Below are 20,880 nucleotides of genomic sequence, written 5' to 3' on the forward strand. Positions count from 1 at the left end.
AAACTGTGCATTATAAATAACCTTCAGAAATAAAGAAGTACCAAAGTTAGCATTCTTACTTTGGTACTTCTTAGGAGTATACTAAAGAGCTAAAAAAAGACATTGTGGGTGGTAGGATCTTTTTTTAGGGTCTGGGTACAAAATGTTCAATCTAAGACTGCTTTCATCTTCATTCCATGACAAATATTATCATTTCAAAGTTGAAAAGGTTCTCACACTAAAAACATAATCACTTTTATTGTTCAAATAGGAATTGTAAGCTGTGTTTCATTGCATTAATTGGTTTGCTCATAATTGCAAATTTTGGTAATAAAGGTTATGTGCAGAGGGAGCTTGCAGTGGCAATCTGGGCAAGATGACACATAAAAATTTTATCTGAAAGAAAATAGTCCTAGCAGAATCCATCTTAAAATAAAGATAATTTCAGAGGATTTTTGTAAATAAACAGCACATTCACAAGCACATAGACAGTCAGCCAATGGCCTTACTAAGCAGTACTTTATCAGCAGTTTTCCACAATTGGCTGGACATTTTACTTTAATATATAACCTAATAAAAAGCTAGAGCTTAAACTCCAGAAGGTTAAATAAAAAACTCTGTACATCTAAGTGAAAGAAAACAGCTTTATTTGGAATCGTAATCAGAAATGCGGTCACATGTTTCCTTTCTGGTGAAATTGCTTACATATTTTTTTTAAATCTCTCTGTTTTAATGACTTAGTCGATCTTTTTGCCATCCTGCCAAACAATAAAACTTTACCATTGCTTATCATTTTGCTTGGTGTTTTATCATGCTATTCAAAAAGTTTTATCATTTTTTTTTTTTTTTTTTTTGAGTTTTTATATCACTGGTGGCTTGTTTTTTTCGACAGTAGGCTGACAGGAAAGGGGGCATGAGAGAGAGGACTAAGACCTCGTATAGTGTGAGTTGTAGCTGCGCACAACAATTGAAAAAAAAAAAAAAATCACACAGCGTATGCTCAGCATAAAAGGTGCATAGCAGATCTCAACTAGTTTAAACCCAACAATCCAACAGAAAAATGCCCTGTATGATTTTAGGTATAAAGAAAATTTTCCATTATTCATAAATGTAATGTTAATCCCCTATCTAAGGCTACATTCACACTGCAGGCCTTGATGCTCAATTCAGATTTTTTTGGGTTGCTGTTCACATTTCCAAAAATATAACACTTGTATGTGATCTCCTGTGTAAACTGCATTCATACAGCTTAAATGTCCCGCATGTGCAGTAAAGGACGCAATTATGTCACAAGCCAGCGTGCTCCGTGTTTAGGGAAGCAAACATGCATAGTGCTGGAGCACATCTAGCGATCTTTCCAAACCTTAAAACCTCAATCTTTTCAAGATGGTAAAAAAAAAAAAAAATACTGCTCTGCGCATCATCTTCTGCCATGGTGTTTGGTTTTCTCGATGCTTCTGTGTAACAAGAAGCAGAATAGTGACCCATGTCAGTAACTAATGGCGTTCAGTTCAGAGGAATGCGACCTTTCCGTTCAGACACAGGTCGAGTTTGAAAAGATCAGATTTGTTTCGGATTCAGGACCACATAGCCAAGTGGCCTAGGTCTGATGGGAAAAAATTGGATCCGTTTTGTTCAGACAGCCATGAAAAGATCAGATCCAGGTCGCATATGGGCCAAAAAAATCTGATTTGGGTGACTTCAGGCTGCAGTGTGAACGTAGCCTAAGATTTACAACACTCAAAATTAACAGTTCCATTTCATTTAACTTTATAAGGGAACCGTTTACAACCACAAACAAGACAGTTCAGAGCATCATATTTTTGTGCCATGTGCTGTGACAGTCAACGATGCACACTATTTTTCCTACACTAAACTTTCAGATACCCCACCACCTTTCTCCAATGCACCAAACGCAATGCCAAAAAATATATAAATAAATAAACTAAACTCTGCAGTATAAGTGAACTGTGTGCTCCTGCTGATATGCGGTTGTGATTTGAGAGCGGTACAGCAGAGCTGCACTTAATCTGATGTGGGATACGTGTCAGGGTGAGCAACAGACAACCGCTCTCGAGAGTCCCTAGTGCTGTGCCGAGGGCATTGATGTCCTCCTACCCAGTCTTCCTTTCTCTCTCTCGTTCTCATTTTCAGTCTCTGTCTCTCACAGTACTCTATTCCCGTTCGACTGAACTCAGGCAAAGACATACAGGGGCTATTTATAGAAAAGTGGTGCTTTTTTTTCCCCCCCCTGTGTCTATTTGTGTCGCTGTGAAGTACAGAGGGCTCCCTGGCTGCTTACGTCAGCAGTGCAGCGCTGCAGAGACACGGGGGGCTATGTGATAGAGACAGAGAAAGAAAGACGGCATCCCTAGGATTGAAGAAGAAGAGGAGACAAAAGGTTGATGGAATAGAGTCGGAGGTTAAATGACATCAATGTTTGGGTATTTGCATATAGTCTCTCTCATGGGATGTGGGATGTTTTATATCTGTAGGAAAAATATTCAAGTGCAAATCAGCTGCACACTTTACAGTTCCACACCATCTAAAATACTGGCATGTTTTGTGAAATATAACCAACTGTTTACCTTAAGGAGGCTCCTGCAAAGAATGGCCTTATCCAAATCAGTTTATCACGCTTCAGCATCAATGAACACCATTAATAACAGTAGACTCTTCAACTAATTTTTCAAGGAAGCAAACAAACACATTCTTCTATTTACTGTAAACCTGAGACCTTTGTTTACAACACAGCAATAGAAAATGCACATTTAATGCAAACATGTATGCTGATTTACACCCACAAGACATTGTGCACCGTTAGAGGACAACAATTTCAGAAATGAATTTATCTTAAAAAATAACATGATTGTAATTAGGGCTGTGCATCAACTGAATTTGTATGATTCTGATTCTCTTAAAAAAAAAGTATCATTGAAGTTTACATGTTATAAACTACCTGACTAACAAATTCTTGATACGATCATACAGTCTGAATTTCTTCAACAACTCCTTCAACAACTAACTTTGTGTGAACGTTACTATAAATTATCACGGTTATTTTCTACCATCAGTATATACATATCAAACCTATGAAACCTAATACAATATTTATGAATTTTCTTCTCAAAGAGATGCATTTTAACATGAAGTATTACTTTTTTTCTTTTAAACACAGGAACCAGAATAATAAAATCAATATATTTTGCAAGCAGGTTTCAACTATTTAAGTTAATTTAGGCATTAATAAACAGTTTCAGAGGATTAATCATATGGTCTGCCTCAGCATTGCAGTGTCTGTCTCCCTGCCAGCTCCCAGATCAGCTTTTCTGATTGTTTGACTTGGCTACACCTTGATGCACATCAACCATTGACTTTGCATCGAAACTAGCTGCTTCTGCTGCCTCTAGTGTGTGCGGTCTGAACGTAGCATTAGAGTTGCCTTTTGTATCTCTGCTTCTTAGTGCATGTCTGCTTCTGTCTCCTTGAACCCCAGTCGGCCTCGGCAGATGGCCGCTCACTCCGAGTCTGGTTCTACAGGAGGTTTCTTCCTGTTTAAAGGAGTTTTTCCTCTCCACTGTCACTACAAGGATGCTTAGTGTGAGGGATTGCCTTTGAGTCAATGAGTCGATGCAAACAACTGCTTTTCCTTAGATAGAAAACTTTGAATCAATTTGACTGTGTGATCTGGTTGAATTGTAAAGTGCCTTGAGATGACATGTTCTGAATTGGTGCTACATAAATAAACTGAATTGAAATTAAACAGATTTTAAATGAACTGCAATAAACAATGATTGGAGTTACACTTAATTATTTATAAGATAGGCTCATCTATGTTAAACTGTCTTCCATTCTATCCAGAACATGTTTAAAATGAGGCAAGTATATGTTAAGATGTAAAGTAAGAGGAAAATAGTACGAAGACAGTTTCTGTTCTACCTGCAGAAGATGCACTGTGCATTTAAAGGAGGAACAAATTCCCTCAGAGAACCTACGTTACAACAGCGGTGCAATGGGTCAAAGACGAGTTATGTGGTGTTAAATAATATTGGCTGTATGTGGCATCCTCTGTATGATATAATCCCACTGGTCTTTTCCTTAATTATTGTTAAGCAAAACATTTGAATGCTGTATCACAGACAGTTGCAGAGAAAACTCTTTGGGATCATCTTAGATAATATATAGTATTAAAACTAAGAATCGAAAGAAAAAAAATTGTGAACAATTCCACGAGAATTAAAAGGTCTGAAATGATTCAGGTCAATTATGGATTCCCAATGCCAAAGCCTACTTGTAATACACTTAGGCACACCAAAAAATCTGAAAAACAAACTAAGAAAAAGCAGTTGAAAGCTATTAAAGGGGAAAACTTTAATTATTTGGGTCTATTTAAACTGATAAGATCTGCATCTGTGAGCTACAGAGCTGGAGTGATGGGAACTACCCGTCAGAGCTTGTTTAGTCAGTATGACGGCTGAGAAAAAAGATTCTGCCCTGTAAGTGAGCCCAAACTAACATCTGTTTAGTTTGGAGAGATGTTTACTGGAATACTTCAGGTTCCTTCCAAAGGGGAGCATCTAGTTCCTCCTTTTAGGAGTCAAGTAAAAAGTTCTAGGAATTATGGACAAAAAGGCAGAGGGAAAATCCAGTCATCTTTATTTTTGCTGCCAATTCTGAGGGGAGAAGAATAATTTACTTTCTTTAGTGCTAAGACAATATGTTGTGATCTTTGAAACCTCAGTTTGCATTAACAAACTATAAACAATATCCTGCTACACAAGGGCCACACAAGGTCACTTAAGCAGGGCCCCTTCTGTGTTTTGAACAACTCCTAAAAAATCCCCTCGATTAACACGTGATAAAGTAGAGCAAAGGGGGAAAGATTTAGCCTTAAAATGGTTGCTTCGACATATTCAGCAGCTCATCAACTTATAGGCTTGTATGGTATAAAACCACTTTAAGAAAGCAGTTAAAAAGAATAACAACACATGAGAATACCGAGGCTGTGGTCAACGTCTGGACAGGAGATCTTGTTTAAATCATAGGCAGATGGTTTTCAAACTCAGCCTTCAGGACCCACTGTCTTGCATGTTTTAGGAATTTATTCTATCTTTACGAATGTGACTTAAATAAATGGGTGATTTGTAGGCTTCTGCAGCCTGTGGCTGCTGAGGAAGGTATGCAATACTTTGATTCAACAAAGCAAAGGTTAGTGGGTATCGAGGATCAGGTTTGAAAACCACTCGGATCAACTTTGCTCTTATTTTAGGAATTCTAATGTTTACCTTAGGTTTTTTTCTACTCATTTTATTTTTATTCATATCTTATACAACTATTTACTTTCTTCATTACTATTTCTGCTAAATAGAAATATCTGAACTTCTAGAGAGGTTGCAAAAACACAATGTTAAGTCACACTCACTGTTAAACCACCCATGAGCTGATGTCATGTCTGTAATGTTTCACAACGGCCATGTACAAATTGATTTCCTTTCCTACATCACCTTCAAACAGGTTTACATTCTATATGTTGTTACACTGAACCATCAACACTTAAGGATATTTTGCAAATTAAAGGAGAAGTTCACTTTTTAACACTTTAAGCCCATTTTCTGTAGTGTCCAGGATGAAATCGAATGATCGACACCAAAATTTTGACAATTGGTCCTGTCTCTGCTTTTTGGCTCATGCAGAATCCCCCCCTGGCTGCTTTAGAATGGCTTTCTTAGAGCATGTCCGATAATGTCCTTAAAACAACCTTAAACGTTCTTTTTTTTAAATATGCTACTCACCGGGTCGTCAGCGCTGTTCAATGACGTTCCAAAAAAAGTTTCGTAAAGAAAAAACGTTCCTGTAGTGTTTTATTTAGCATTTTGTAAATCCCATTGAGTTCTGTTGGAATAGTCAATATTCCGCTGCCACCGGAAACGGAAATGGGGCCTGTTTACACAGTTGTAGTCTTTTCGCTTCACTCTGTGTACTCCGACGTCGAGAATCAAGAATCCACCTTTCGTATTCCATTTTCAGAGTTTTTTAAAGTGTTTAACAGAGACGTTAGCACCTCGACGTCGGAGTACACAGAGTGAAGCGAAAAGACTACAACTGTGTAAACAGGCCCCATTTCCGTTTCCGGTGGCAGCGGAATATTGACTATTCCTACAGAACTCAATGGGATTTACAAAATGCTAAATAAAACACTACAGGAACGTTTTTTCTTTACGAAACTTTTTTTGGAACGTCATTGAACAGCGCTGACGACCCGGTGAGTAGCATATTTTAAAAAAAGAACGTTTAAGGTTGTTTTAAGGACATTATCGGACATGCACTATGGAAGCCATTCTGAAGCAGCCAGGGGGGGATTCTAAATGAGCCAAAAAGCAGAGACAGGACCAATTGTCAAAATTTTGGTGTCGATCATTCGATTTCATCCTGGACACTACAGAAAATGGGCTTAAAGTGTTAAAAAGTGAACTTCTCCTTTAAGAAGAAATGCATGCACCAGCAAATATTGATGTGGTCTTGCAAGCTGAAAGACTGTCCTTACCTGCACCAGGAAGATAATGAGGAAGTAAAAATTGGCAATTCTTCGAAACTGTTCAAACAGGTTCTTTGGTAGAAAGTTCCAGATTGTATACTGCAAGACAGAAAACATGCATCAAAGTCAGATATACTAAAAGTATCAATTGCATTTTATGTGTTTGTATGTTGTGGTACAGTTCTTGATAGGGTTAAATCAGCAACAGCTGTTGCTATTTGAATGACAGATACTTCCTGTAAGTTGGTAACTTTACATCAGATAACACAAAAATCAGTTGTAGTGTTCCCCAAGGGTCCATCTCGGGGCCCCTCATGTTCAATATTGATCTAATTTAATATGAAAATATATTTATTTTATGTTCTGTTCAAGTACAGCCCACTTGAATTATCATGTTACTGCACTGTTCTATATGAACAAACTTGCCTAGTAAATAGGTTTCTGGGGAAGTTTTAAACCTATTTAATTTGGTTAACACAGGACATTAAGGGAGTGACCTTCAAAGCATTTATGTTGATAGACCCATTATTGATATACAATCTTAAAAAAAGTTTTTATGAGATAAAAAAAAAGAAATGAATGCTTAGAAATGAGAAAATATGTATTAATCAAAATATTCAAGCAAACAAAAAAAACTGTACTCTTACAAAGATAAGTTAAAAGTGAGGATATCACAATCCATTCCTGTATTTCTCATAAAAACTGCTTAATTTTGCACACCACTATGGCGTCTAACGTCTTTGCCTTCTAGCTTTACAAAAAAGAAACAAAGTCCAGTTATGGTCACTGTTTTCTCTTCAGCTGAGCACCCACTGCACACCTGTCAACGCAGCAGAGAGTGCCTGAGACATTGCAGGACTGGTTCCTCTGAGCATTGTATCGCTACTTGGGGATTCTTGTCAGCTGAATGTGAAATGTAAAACATTTCGGTCTGAAAACTTATCCCTTACACAAAGTACTTTCTAGCCAAGCAGTGTTTAGTCAAACCGTTTTAAGAAATTTGCTTTTGGAACCTCACTGCACTACCTACAGTTGGCTTGAGTCTGCATGGACTCTGCACAAACAGGATCAATTTCACATAAGTTTGTGTGCGCCTTAAATGGTAGCATCCCACTAAGTATACTATAGTGAGCAGGAATACATTTGTTTTTGCTTTTGTTTAAGTGGCCATGACCACTGATACAGTACCACTGGGCATAAAGAAACCCTTTTATCTACTTGACTTTCTGTGCACTAGTCTAAACAACATATTCCTGTTCAGCAAAGCAAACGCTAACACATGCCTGCACATGCATTTACAGAGCACTTCTACAGAAACGGCAATGAGGCACTGATTATATTGAGAAAAGTCTGCTTGGGGAGAGAGTTGAAATGCAGTGGCAGCAGAATGGCCCATCTCATTTTGGCTAGAGAGAAAAGAGAGTAAAAGTAATGAGAAAAAAGGGCGGGTGGCAGCGGTGCATGGGGGCTGAGTGTTGTGGTGCAGAAGCAGCTAACGTATGAGACGAGAGGCATGCATTGGTCATTGCAGAGTGCAAACGCAAAAAGATGATAGAGTGCAGAAGCGGCAGGAAGCATAAACACTACAGCCAGGGTAATTAAAGACTGTTTATCTTGACATGCCGGCAGGAGCCAATTGATCGGCCCCTGTACACCGAGACTGCGCCACTATAAATCCCATGGCCATCTTTCTCATGCATTGACTGATCCCGCCTTCTCATCCCCTTCACTTATGATATCACCAACACAGCCAGAAATACCCATCTGAGCTTGCTGATGAAACAGGGTAAACGCACAGGATGTACATGGGGGAGGCTTTCAAATCCTATGGGAAAACAACCAAATTGCTCACCCTTCTAGTTCATTATTATCATCCATGTATTTTACTGCCAAAATACAAGGTTGTCAGTCTTTGCTCCCTTGAGAGACAAATGATCGCCCTTGGTCGGGAGTAAAGACAAGCATATGGAATGGAAGAAGGGGAAGGAACAAAGATATGGGAATGCTCAGGGGTGCTTTAGAGTTCAATTTACATTCAAGGAGTTGAACAGGGAAAGAAAATGCCCTAAGGCTGGTAAAGCACAGTGAAGCACAGGTGCAAAAATGGTATTTGGATTTTTATTCATACATTCTGTTATCCTCTCTTCTTTTATGTCTTATTTATCCCTTTTAAGCATTCTTTCTACATACTCTGGTCATTGTTTGAGCTGTTGATTATGAGCCAAGCAATAAAAAAAAAAAAAACTTTTTTTTACACACCCCCAAATGTGACCAATATTGGGATTTGTGTTCTCTACACTTGCTTCTGATACCAAAAATTAAATACTAGGTATTATTGCATATTTTCAAACTAAAAAAAGTATACATCTAAATTTCCATTTTTTATTTGTTTTATAAAATCATTTTCATCAAAGTAAAAAAAAATGTTGTAATTACTAGATGATATAGAATGCGTAAATCATGAGTGCTTCTTACCTTAGAGGACACAATCCTGTTATCACAAAACTTTGGAGGAATAAAAGCTTCATTTGGGAGAGAGGACTTATGGCCAACATAGATTGTCCTGCTGTGAACTCTTCCCTCATCACCACCAAGCTACAGGATTCAAAAGTAGGGGAGGGAAGAAGGGGAAAAAGAAAAAGAGAACATATTCAGATGTTGGTTAAAAGTTTCAACATTGAACAAGACGTGATTTTTAACACTCTTTGTTGTGGATATTATAACGTAAAGCTTGCATGGAATGTAAGGATCATTTTTAAATTGGCTGTAAAAAAAAGTTGCGAAAATTGACTCGCACGTGATAGAGGTAGCAGACGCAGCTAGTTTAGATGCAAAATCTTTGGACATTAAAAGGTCCTGCAGTGCGTTTCGAGCAGCGCCTCACAAGCTTCTGAGCATCTGACATTCGGTCTTCTCTATGGTCTTCTCTACCATATTTTCTGTGCTGATCTAAGCAAGCGCCTTCTGGTTGTTTAAATGTGCAGTATTTAAAAGAAATCAACCACATCAATTGATAAATAATGTACAAATGAAGCAACTTACTCTTATGTTTTTGAACAATATGCGTTTCATGTAACATTATGTATACTTAACTAATTAAATAAGTTTAACAAAAATGAAAACACAGACCGACAATCTCATGTTTACAGTATTAGTAACTAATTAATACTAATAACAGGACAAAAGATGAGGATAGTGAGAAAAGAGCTTTATGTTTTTTGTTATTTTTTTGTTGTTGTTGTTTATCACATAACTATGATCCAACCAGCAATGGTGCTAACCTCCCAGGATTTTTGTGTCTTAATGAAGTCCTACAGTTACATTAACAACCTTAACAGAGCATAAAAAATTCCAACAAATCAAAGGAATCAATTCTTGAGTTAAATCAGCTTTGACTGCATATACATTTTTTAATTGCAAGAGAAAAAAAAATTGGATGGTTTGTGTTTGTTGAAATAACTTATCTTTATATTAAATTTGCAATTTAAAAACAGCCACTTAGCAACAGTAGAAAAATCTATGCACCACTCTGATGTACCAACTGACAAAGAGGGGAAAATTATAGGTACACATTTGTCCTATTATTTAGTCATTACTATACCATAAAACAGAGTAAAAAGAAATGCAGTGTAATAAAAGAGCTTGAGAGGAAAGTTGGAAATTTGTGTTTTCAAAAAGGAGCTCAAAATGGACCTCTTTATTCTGAGTTTCTGACACCCCATTTAAAATAACCTAAATGAATATAACGGTGAATAATGTAGATACTGTCTGCTGCTACCTCTCCAAAACTGTAGGTGACCGCAGACAGGAGACATCTGATTGGTCAAATCTAAGTCCACTCTACACTATGCTTGTTTCCTGTTTGGTACCTTACCGGCTTATTTGTTTGTATGACCACCATTGTGGAAAACAAATTGTGAAGTTGGACCAGCAAGAAGAGCGAGGTGCGCAAGAATGCTGGGACCCCTTTTCCACCTGGATCCCCGCTCTTTTTCGCCCTCATGTCCCTCCGTTGTTGCATAAACTTGCCCCCACTTCCTCACTGCCTCGGCCGTATCTAGACCAACAGCTAGTCCGTGATTGTCCCTTCTGCATTGTGGCGTGGAATAATATAGCGCAGACCATGCTTCAATATTGGGCATTAATCAAAAATATCTGTGAAAAGCTCACTGCGATACACTGCTGTGGGGAGTATAATCACCCCTGTATTCCTCAATGTAAACTATTTGGAGTGGGGGTTATTTAGTTACTCAATAATTTACAAATAAATGAAAAAAAACAACAACAAAAATGAAGGAATGCATGATTTTAAGATTGGTCCTCCTTGAAATAAAAAACAAAGATGAAAGCATTCATCTAGATGGCGACTACACAAACAGAACTGCTGTTCTGCAGGAGTGACAGAAACACTCAGCGGGATTAGCTTATTCATGCTGCAAACAATGTCCTTTTGTTCTACTCCAACAGTCAAAACATTACCCAAGTAGAAATCCCATTCAGCTCCCTTTCTTAAATAAAGTTATCACTTCCAGTACAAGCTGTACTCTACAGCAACGTTTGTGTTACTGAATTATCATTATTATTCTACTGGCAGGGGATCTGTAGCATGGAGGTGAGAGGACAGATTACCATGAACATCTGATCCTGGATGAATGCCAGGGAAGGTGCAAATGAAGGCAACCTGGTCTACAGGCTGCACAAAGGCTGTTTCTGACAAGAGGACACATTTAAATCCTAAACTACTCAAGAGCATTATTAATGCAGTAGAGTGACACCATCGATAAGATTTCCATTAAGACAGCAACTTGTTTTTATTGTGGGCCACTTCAAACAATAAGCCCAAGTTTATAATTCTCATTAAGAGAGAATTCACAACACCTTTTTTAAAACCAGTTAATGTTCACACCTCAGCATGAATGTCATGATTAAGGTCCAACTAAGTATACAGACTCTTCCTGAGATGGACTGGCTGTCAGACAAGAGGAAAGTGCAAAAAAAGGAAGTGCAACAAGATCTGGCAACTCATGTGTAACCAGGTTTTATATGAAAAGACAACTAGGGGCAAGGTCTATGTCTATGTATAACGCCTGCTCAAAATAGTTTGGTGATACTCTACAGATTTCAACATCTACCAACCTTTAGATTATTTACATTTAAATTGACGCTAACAAAAAAAAAAAAAAACACACACCGCTCACATTGCCTCTCTGCAACTGTTTTTAGGTGGATTAGGCCATCTTTCCTGCTTTAAAATATAAAACAACCTGCAATAATGGATAATCCTGATTATGAAAGTGGCATGGTTTTTTTTGGAGTTTTCATGTGTGCGGTCTCTGCTCAAACCAGAAAAGCCCACAACGGTGAGTTCTTCACAAGGTGCAATTTTGGTCCTCCTCCTTGGTCCTCCTCCTTGATTAACATAATTCATGGAAAGACACTAAATTAAGCCAGCAATGCTTTGATCACGCCTTTTTCCATTTCCAAAAGGGAGGATTCTAAAAATCAGGGACTCACCTGCAGTAGGCCTGAGCGATAAACCGAATATTTACCATTACCGACAATCACTATGATAACCTGTGACAATATTCTCATGTCAGTATAAGAAATAAACAAAAAGGGTTCATAGAATTATTATATAGGGTATTTGGCTCTGGTACTTAAGATCTCTGAATAGGGTGTGTAACATTAGTTGGGCTGAAAATGGCATATTTGCTGTTCTATGAGCCCTAATGCAAGCCTGGTTAAAAGACCTAGAATCAAACGACAGGATTTCTTCTTTTTATGGCATGCTTATGAATATTTAGATAAGCTGTGCGCTGATTGGTTGGTTTACAACAAGTGAAGCTGCTGAGCAAATACGCATCATAGCAACAAGCACTCACTCACTGAAACATCGAATTGTTGATATGGTAGGGTGAGCAGACGTCCTCCTTTTCCCAGACATGTCCTACTTATCATACCTAAAGAAATGTTCGGGGGGAATGTCAAAAACCGTCCGAGATTGTGCTCGACTACAGTGCAGAACGTAGTCAAAACACACCGGGCATTCGAACCGAGCCGTCGGCTCCGGGGCTGGTCCAGGAACCCCAGCGGACGGAGGTAGGGAGCCAGCGGTGGACAGAGCGACCAAACCTGACCCGGTGATGGTGGCCTGGAGACAGGGGGCCCCGTGCTTCCCCCCGCCCCCCTCCTCCAGCTGGGGACGGGCGGCTAATGGCCTATTCCACCACCAACAGTACAACCACACAAAAGGCACACTTTTGCACATATTTGGTCAATAAATGCCATTTGCTCAATAAATAATTGAAAAATAAGTTGCATTTCCGGCATGTGCAATTATTTCAAATAGAGGGGCCAGAGCAATTATAGTCATCAAGGTAAAACTGCTCTAGTTATCTTGATATTGACTGCCTAACCTGCAGGCAGTCGTAAGTGTTGCTTTTTGTGTAAGACACTGGGGAAAGATGGTAACTACCGTAACAAACAACTAATGTTTCTAATTCTACAACAACATAAAGACACATACGCCTAAGTCAAATACTTTAACTGATAAACTAGCTTTGGGAAATTATTTTACCAGCATGTTTAAATCTTGAATTTCCTTGCTCTTTAACTTAAGGTCACTTAAGGTGTAATTTTTCTTTTTTTTTCTGAAACTTAGATGAGGACAAAGAAAATGTTGAAACCATATCATCAAGCCCTAAAACACACATTTGTTAATAGCATCTATTAGAAAATAATTCAAGTTCAGATTGCAGGGCTCACTTTATTTTTTCAAACTAATACATAATTACAATGCACATCTAAAATCTATTCAGCTCAGAGTCAGACATTAAATGCTAATGTAGGAAACAAAAAAAAGCAGCACTATATGCAAAACCGTTCCCCCTCTCAGCCCCCCCAACCACCCACCCACCGCAATGTATGTTGTATGCGATGAACGGTTAGTATTGAAAAATGAAATCTCGATTGCAATGTAAATTGTAGTTGACAATAAAGTTTATTGATTGATTTATTGATTGACGGATTTTTTATTTGCCTCATTTTCAAAAGGTCAAACAGAACTTTAAGGAAGAGCATTTAGCAAGTAAGAAAATGAGTCAGCTCTCAGTGTGTCAATATTAGACAGTAGATTTATTCTTAATGAAACAGAATTAGCATTGACTGATAAAGCAAACATAAGCCAGGAAAAAATGGTGCATTAGAGAATTAACTGAGGCTGAAACTTTCCATTGAATTATGCTCAAAATTGAATTATGAACACATTGTAAAATGAGCACAGGGAAAGGAGAAGGAGGAAAGATGCTCTACAATAAGCTGAGAGAAAGCAAAGCTGCAGTGAGTTATTGCCAAAGTCCTGGCGATGTCTGATGACAATGCGTCCTGTCACGCCATCTCACTGTTCAAGACTACCCCAACCCCTTTACAATACCAATTCATCCTGTTACCAACAAAAAAATATGGAAAACTATGAAAGCACTCTTATTTTTAAATTTACTTTCACTAATAAAATCTACAAAGCTCATATTTTCAATTCAATACATTCCTCTTATTCGTATATAATGTGATTATTTTATATTCCTATTCGTATATAAACCAGTCAATGAAAAGATGGTATTATTTATGTTAAATATAGCTTTTTAACTGCTATTGGTCATTTTTAGCCCTGAGTCCATACCAAATTAAAATCTTAGTGTAGTACCCCATTATATCCCAAAATATCAGGAATTCGGTTTTTGAAGCAAAAATGTTAGGTTTGTAAATTGATAAGAGGGTGTGCAGATGGAAGGCTGGGTTAGTAGAAAAAAAAGAGTGACAGTGTTACAGATTATTTATTCTGACACAAGCAGATTTGTGGAAACCAGAAGTTGATCATTGCTCATTTTATTTGATCTAATTCTTATACAGTGTTGAATAAACTTGAAAATTGCAATCGCAAGACAAAAGATTAGTGCCTAATTGTACTATCAGCAGTCTTGCGGTTTTGGAACCATGTGTTCAGGAAGCAAAAGAAAAAAAAAGCAGCCTTCTGTAAAACACAGAAGCTGTCATTAAGCCTCAAAGAAAACCACTCATAAAAAAACCCTCTTTGTTCCCTGCACATATACTTATTACTCACCAAAGAGAATGAGTCATCAGTTATTAGATCCATTTTACCATAGAGCTTAGACTCAGTGCCAAACTGTTTTATTCAAATATAATAGATAAAAGGTGACAGTGTTCGAGCAAAGGACCAGGATCTTTTCTGAAATACTTCATGGGCGTCAGATTGTCCCCAGCCGAATCATTTTTAGGATGATGCTCCAGGTTCAGTGTCTTTTTTAACAAGCAAACTTTATCTGCAATTAAATGTGACATGAGGCAGTAATTTTGTGAACTCATTACACAAAAGGAGTATGTCATGAGGCAAAGTCAATCTATGATGCTGATCATTAAATTTAGGTAAACCTTTAATGGAGGGAATGAAATCAGAATGAGATCAAAGCGCCCCCCCCCCCCCCCCCCCCCCCCCCCCAAAAAAAAATAAATAAATAAAATTGCATTCATAAAGGGAATGGTCCTTCATTTAAAGTCAAAGTACTTCTCAAACTGTCTCTTGTCTTTCATCTCTATCATGATCACTTTTTCCTTTTTTTACCAAGCCTGGGTCAAACAACATTATTAGAACTGGATGGATTAAAACATGCTGACAATCTCTCCAAGAAGAGAGATATTCTGTAAAGCATATTCTGTTTTATTATATTTCCCACCTTTCAACGTTTAACCAACCTTTTAAAAATAAAATAAAAACCTCATGGTTTGAAACACTTCAGAAGCTACTAGAGGAATATGATGTGCAGACACTAAAGATCGCAATGCCAATAATTTCGTGTAACCTACTAATAATGAAATAGTTATTACATAAAGAGTAGAATGGGCGGGAATTATTAATATTCTGTGCATAAAAGACTTGAAAAATATGATTCTAAAGAGGTGTTTATTGCTTCATATGTTTATAATATTCACAAAATAAATATTACCAGTAACAGTTGTAATGATAATTGTGGGAATGCATATTACTATTAATTTGATAATTTATTAAAATATTAGCTTTTTACGCTTAATTTATAACCAGAGAGCAAAAGGTGCTTAATTTAAGATTTATTTATTTTTTTTTTACAGAATTTGAGCAGTTAGAGCTAAACCTATGCCCTTTGAGGAGTTCTGAAAGGCGCATATTGATAAGATAAATCCAAAATGTAGTGGGTTGTTTTCTGTTTCAGCCTTAAATCAAAGTTAAATTATTCCAGAAGCAATAGAAGTAGCACTAGCTTTAGAAAATAAATAGATCTTAAAGGATTCACTTGTGTGTACAGTGATACCATTAGGGCTGCAACTAACGAGTATTTTGCAAATCGATTAGTCTGTCCATTATTTATTCCAATAAATCGATCAATAGTCGGAAAGCCAAAGGTTCCTTAAAGAAGATTTTTTTATTAAATTAATCCAAGTGAAACGAAAATTTTTCAACTTAATGAGTTCTGGATAGGGCATATTATATAAGGAATTTATACAAATACAATTTTGGTGTAATTTCTGCTCTAAGTGGTTCGCTCTGTCAGGTCAAGGCATATTTTACAGTCTCTATGCTCCAGTTAATTATTCATCAACTACTAAATTAGTTGAGGATTATCTCAACAATTGATTAATCCGACTAATTGTTTCATCTCTAGATACCATGATACAATTTTACTTGTTTTAATTTTACTTACTTGTTCTTGTTTTTAACTTTTTTTCAATTCAAAATTAGCTTTGCAGATCAGCTTAATTTAAAAAAACTGCAAAGTTTTACCAATCTGTTAAGCATCTTTTGGGCAAGATGACGATGAGGATATATGTTGCTCCTTAAGAGCTACATTATAATTAGGGTAAAGCGTTACAACAATATTTGGGATTATACTCATTGAAAAATGCAACATACTTTTATTACACAAACACACCTTCTTTTAACTTTATCTTTCTGAAAATAATGCATGCACTGGTAAAATAAAAACTGATTTACAATAAAGACGGAACACATGAATTCCTAAATTAAAAGACAACAGGTAGCAGCAGACAGTATCTACATTATTCATCATTATGTACATTTAAATTTAAACTTCTCCCCATTTTAAATTAGAAAATAAAACAGCCAGTCCCTTTTATATATTTCTTAATGAATGGGCATGTATGAGCATCACCTATAAAGACATTTCAAATGAGAATCAACATAACGCAAGATATGTTTCAATAATACACAGTGACATATGGTGCCTTTTAAAGAGCACACATGAAAGTTAATAGTCTTAAAAACTAAAATAAAACATGGATTCTTAAACTATAACAGCATTTACCTTCATTCTGGATTCACCAACACCTGATTTGTGTATAAAAGCCACATTCTTAGCACACAAAGATGAATAAGCTCACAGAGGAACGATGTTCCAGCTTGAACTGAGGGCTGATCCTAAGGAGCTGTTGTGGATAGGCAAAGGCTCATTGTTCTTCTAGCATCCCTACAGCAGCACAAAACACAAAGTGTACTGTACTATGGGCTGGTACTGGCCTACATTAGCGCGTGTCCCTCGACAACAGGGAGGAGGGGAACTCATCAAGACTTCTCACACATCAACTTGCTTCCTCAATCACTTGGCTGCTTTAAAAAGCCATACATAGATAATTTTGCTAAGCTATTCCTGCAACAGCTAGAGTTTAAAATCTTTTGAAATGTCAACTGTCACACACATTTTTGCTGTTTTTTTTTTGTTTTTTTTTGTTTTTTTACCAACAGTAACAAGAGGTCACCAGATTCCAAACTGATCTAAACTGTGTTTTTGTATAAAATAAGGTGAAAATAAAGCCTGTAAGTATTCAACCTATTGAAACATATCTATATCGACCTTTTTTTACATAAATTGCTGTGATTTGTTTTAAGAATTCTACATATATTGTGTATCTATAAACTTTAAGAAATGCAATTCACTGAACTCAGGAAAAAAAAAAGTATAGTGTCATGAAGATTTAATACTATATCTCTGTCACTGTTCTTCCATTTTGGAATATATTATAAAGGCTGGAAAGCTTCGTTTGTTAGAAAACCCATATTTAATGTACATCCACTTATTAAAAAAGAAAACACAGTCGTTTGCAAAAAAGCTTTGGCAGTAGTGGAAAGTAACAAAATAAATGTTTCATATTGTTGCTAATTTATGTGTTTTTTTTGTTTTTTTTTTGCGATTGCTGGGAACCAAATAACAAAATATCTTGATTGAATGCCAAGCTCAATGCACTATAATGTGTAATGGTAAAGAATCAAAGTGGCAACAAGACAACAGCAGACATCATTATAAACATTACAATGAACAAAATGCTGAACTTACAGACGTTCGTTCTACAATATTTGCAGTTGAAAAAAAAATTCTGGTTTATAGCTTACAAACTAACATGTTTGTCTAAGACCTCTTTCCCACTGCCCGAAAAACCAGTTTAAAACTGGAACAATCTGCTGTTAGTGGCAGTGGAAACGGCTCACTAACGTGTGTCAACATGTAAACTGACACGGCAAGCGACCAGAGTTTAAATCGCATTCAAACGGCTTGGCTCCAATCAGCATTCAGTCGGAACATCAGACCTGGGTCGACCCGCTAATTTCCTGGTGAGATCATCAACACCAACCCAGAGTGATGGCGTGAGACGAACAGCAGTGTGGAGACAGAGGCCACACAGCTTGCTATCAGGGAGTCAGACCCAGCTTTTTTTGTCAGTAGGAAGCGAGTCAAAGGCCAATTGTTAGGGGGTTGTCCTGTATTTGAAAAACCAGGGTTAACCTGTTAATTTCAAAGGTGACTTATAGTGGTGACCCACACATTCATGCACTATTTTTGGTACTACCAGTGCTTGCATACAAAAAATTTGGAGTCTCCTTATTCCAAACAGTCCAGAATAGATGGCTTGCATAGGCTGTTTTACAGAACACATAAGCATGTTGCAATAACATTGTAAAAAAAAAAAAAAAAAAGAGACAATTATAAGTTGCACTCAACACTCATCTATAATTGAAGAGAGTTCCAAGCTGTGTAGTCTTAAATGCCTTTCCACTACATTTATATATGTGTGGGACAAACTGATACTTTAGACTTTACCATTTTCACGTATAGCCTTGGTTAGAATTTAACTAAAATACATACTATAATAGTTTTCTCCTCCCATGGGTCACTGGCACAAAGCCGTACAATATCAACAAAAAGGCTATTACAGTAAAACCTATTGCTGACATGCTCTAAAAATCTATATCAGTCCCCACCCTACTGATGACAATATATTTAATAACAGACCATCCTAAAAAAGCTAAAATCTTATTCAATTAACAATCCTCAGACTTTGAAGGGCAACAAAACTAAGTGTGGTTTTGTTGTCTTTCAGTAGTGAAAGGTTCACTCAATGAGCATTCCACCCAGTTCAGTTAAATCCATTTTTTATGCAGCATTAGATGTAACATTTCTTGTTGAGAAAGAAAAAAACATATGTTTCAGCTTCAGTAAATTCTTGGCTGAGAGAATGTTACGGAGATAAAGAAGTAAGATACAAGCTAACGAAAGTGTTATAGTAAGAGAATGTCTCTATTTCTCATTAAATCTCACAGCGATCTACATTCCTATATCCAGAGGGTATCTCATTATTACATTGTTTCATTAAAAGAAGGATCAAACACCACAGATGTTAACATCTCAACCAATTTCAACACACTAAGTCAGAGAGAAAAAAAACTGCACCAAGCCCAAACCTGCACAGCTCAGAATTCTCTTCACATCTCACTGCGAACACTGAGCAATGGCTGAAGCCGGCAAAAGGGAATCTCTGGATGAGTCTTTATACATATATGAATGATGAGGAGGTATTCTAAGTGCTACTAGTGTGACGGAAATGCACAGATTAGAGGGAAGAAAAAAAAAAAGGCAGAGCAATACGAGAGAGAATTTAAAATAAATGAAGCTATCTGAATTATTTAGTGATACAAACAGAGTTCAATCTGGCTTCTGCCTGCTAGAAAGTGGAAATTGCCTTAAAAATCCATCTTTGGTTATCAAAAAATGGATGGCCGCCACTCCAATGTTATCCACACCAAGGGTATCAGAAAGTCTATCCATTAGGCAGGAACAGTGACAGGAGAGGTGCAAAAAGTGTGCAAAACTGTGTAACCCTCTTTGGTTTCTCTCTCGCTTCTAAGTGAATCATGCAAGACTTTGCAGTTTCTTCCACCATATTTCAACCGGCTTTTACTTCACACTGCCTTCTCGATCACACTAAATATATTTATTATCCCGCTGCGTGTTGCAGATGAGCGTCTTTGGCCCTATTTCCATTATTGGACAGTGTGCAAGAGGCCAGATGGAGAACGGAGAGGAGCGAAGGAAATCAGAGTAAGCAAATCTTTTTGCCAGCAGCAAGTTCACGGTTTGCAAGAGTGATGGTGGCAAAAATATTCAAGGCTCTGATCAATACACATCTTTTCTGATCAAACAGGGTTGATGAATTAAATAGCTCAACTTTCCAAAACATGGTTTATTGCACACAAACTAATTTAAATCCTAAAGATGACTGCAGCATCAAAATCATGATCTTCATTCCTGTGAAAAGGTATTTTTGTACAGATTGAATTCATTGCTTAAGATTTGAACATCAGACACATAAGTAGAGTAAATACGAGATGTTGTTTTCAAGTTCTAGCAACAAAAAAAGCACTAAGACCAACTTGTCCCTATGTGGAGAAGTAATTCCACAAAGTAACAGTAAACGGCTGGTTTTGCTGGTGTGGCAAAAATAAAATGTTTGGGATCACCTTGGATGAATTTTAGGCCAATTTTTCATTGTTGTTTTTTGGATTGTTTTGCTTTCACTGTCTGCTAATTCTACATACCAGCATCACATTACCACCATCAGTTTACCAGATGTATGATGTTCTTTTTTATGAAATGTGGGCTGGATATATGGCAAATGTAACAGTTAACACAACAACAAACAAAGTTCCACTATCATCTTGTCCAAAGAATAAGAAATATGGCCTTTGATTTATACTATTATTTTTTTTGTTCCACAGTAGATTTTATCTTAGAACACAGATATGCTGCTGTTTTTTGACTATATTTCATTATACTGTCTGATAAACAAGAAATGTTAGGCCTTACACCTACAACAGAAGTCATCGTTGTGCTCTTTGGCGGGCTGGCAACCCTGAGAGCGATTTCAATACTTCCATGTTTTATCTATGTCTAAATAATGATGCTCCCTGCGGTTTGCTGTAGTCCTACAGCCTTAGGATTTGAAGTTTTTGAGCTTTTAGGGTAACT

The 20,880-nt window shown here is 37.0% G+C and overlaps 1 protein-coding gene across 6 annotated transcripts in view; it reads right to left on the reverse strand.

The window, feature by feature from the left end:
• The window catches only part of atp11c (ATPase phospholipid transporting 11C), a 60,525-nt gene that overhangs the window by 32,129 nt on the left and 7,516 nt on the right, over positions 1–20,880 (reverse strand). For 5 of the 6 annotated variants that reach the window (XM_038289511.1, XM_038289512.1, XM_038289508.1 and 2 more), the window contains exons 2-3: positions 8,990–9,109; positions 6,524–6,613 (exon numbers count right to left, since the gene is read on the reverse strand). In XM_038289511.1, coding sequence (XP_038145439.1) covers positions 6,524–6,613; positions 8,990–9,109 — 210 coding nt within the window. Of the gene's footprint in view, positions 1–6,523; positions 6,614–8,989; positions 9,110–16,887; positions 16,998–20,880 lie in introns of those variants that run through there. The other variant, XM_038289510.1, reaches the window with a different exon arrangement.

Source organism: Cyprinodon tularosa, unplaced genomic scaffold (assembly GCF_016077235.1).
Source record: "Cyprinodon tularosa strain WSP-4 unplaced genomic scaffold, ASM1607723v1 ctg27, whole genome shotgun sequence".
Taxonomy (NCBI): Eukaryota; Metazoa; Chordata; class Actinopteri; order Cyprinodontiformes; family Cyprinodontidae; genus Cyprinodon; species Cyprinodon tularosa.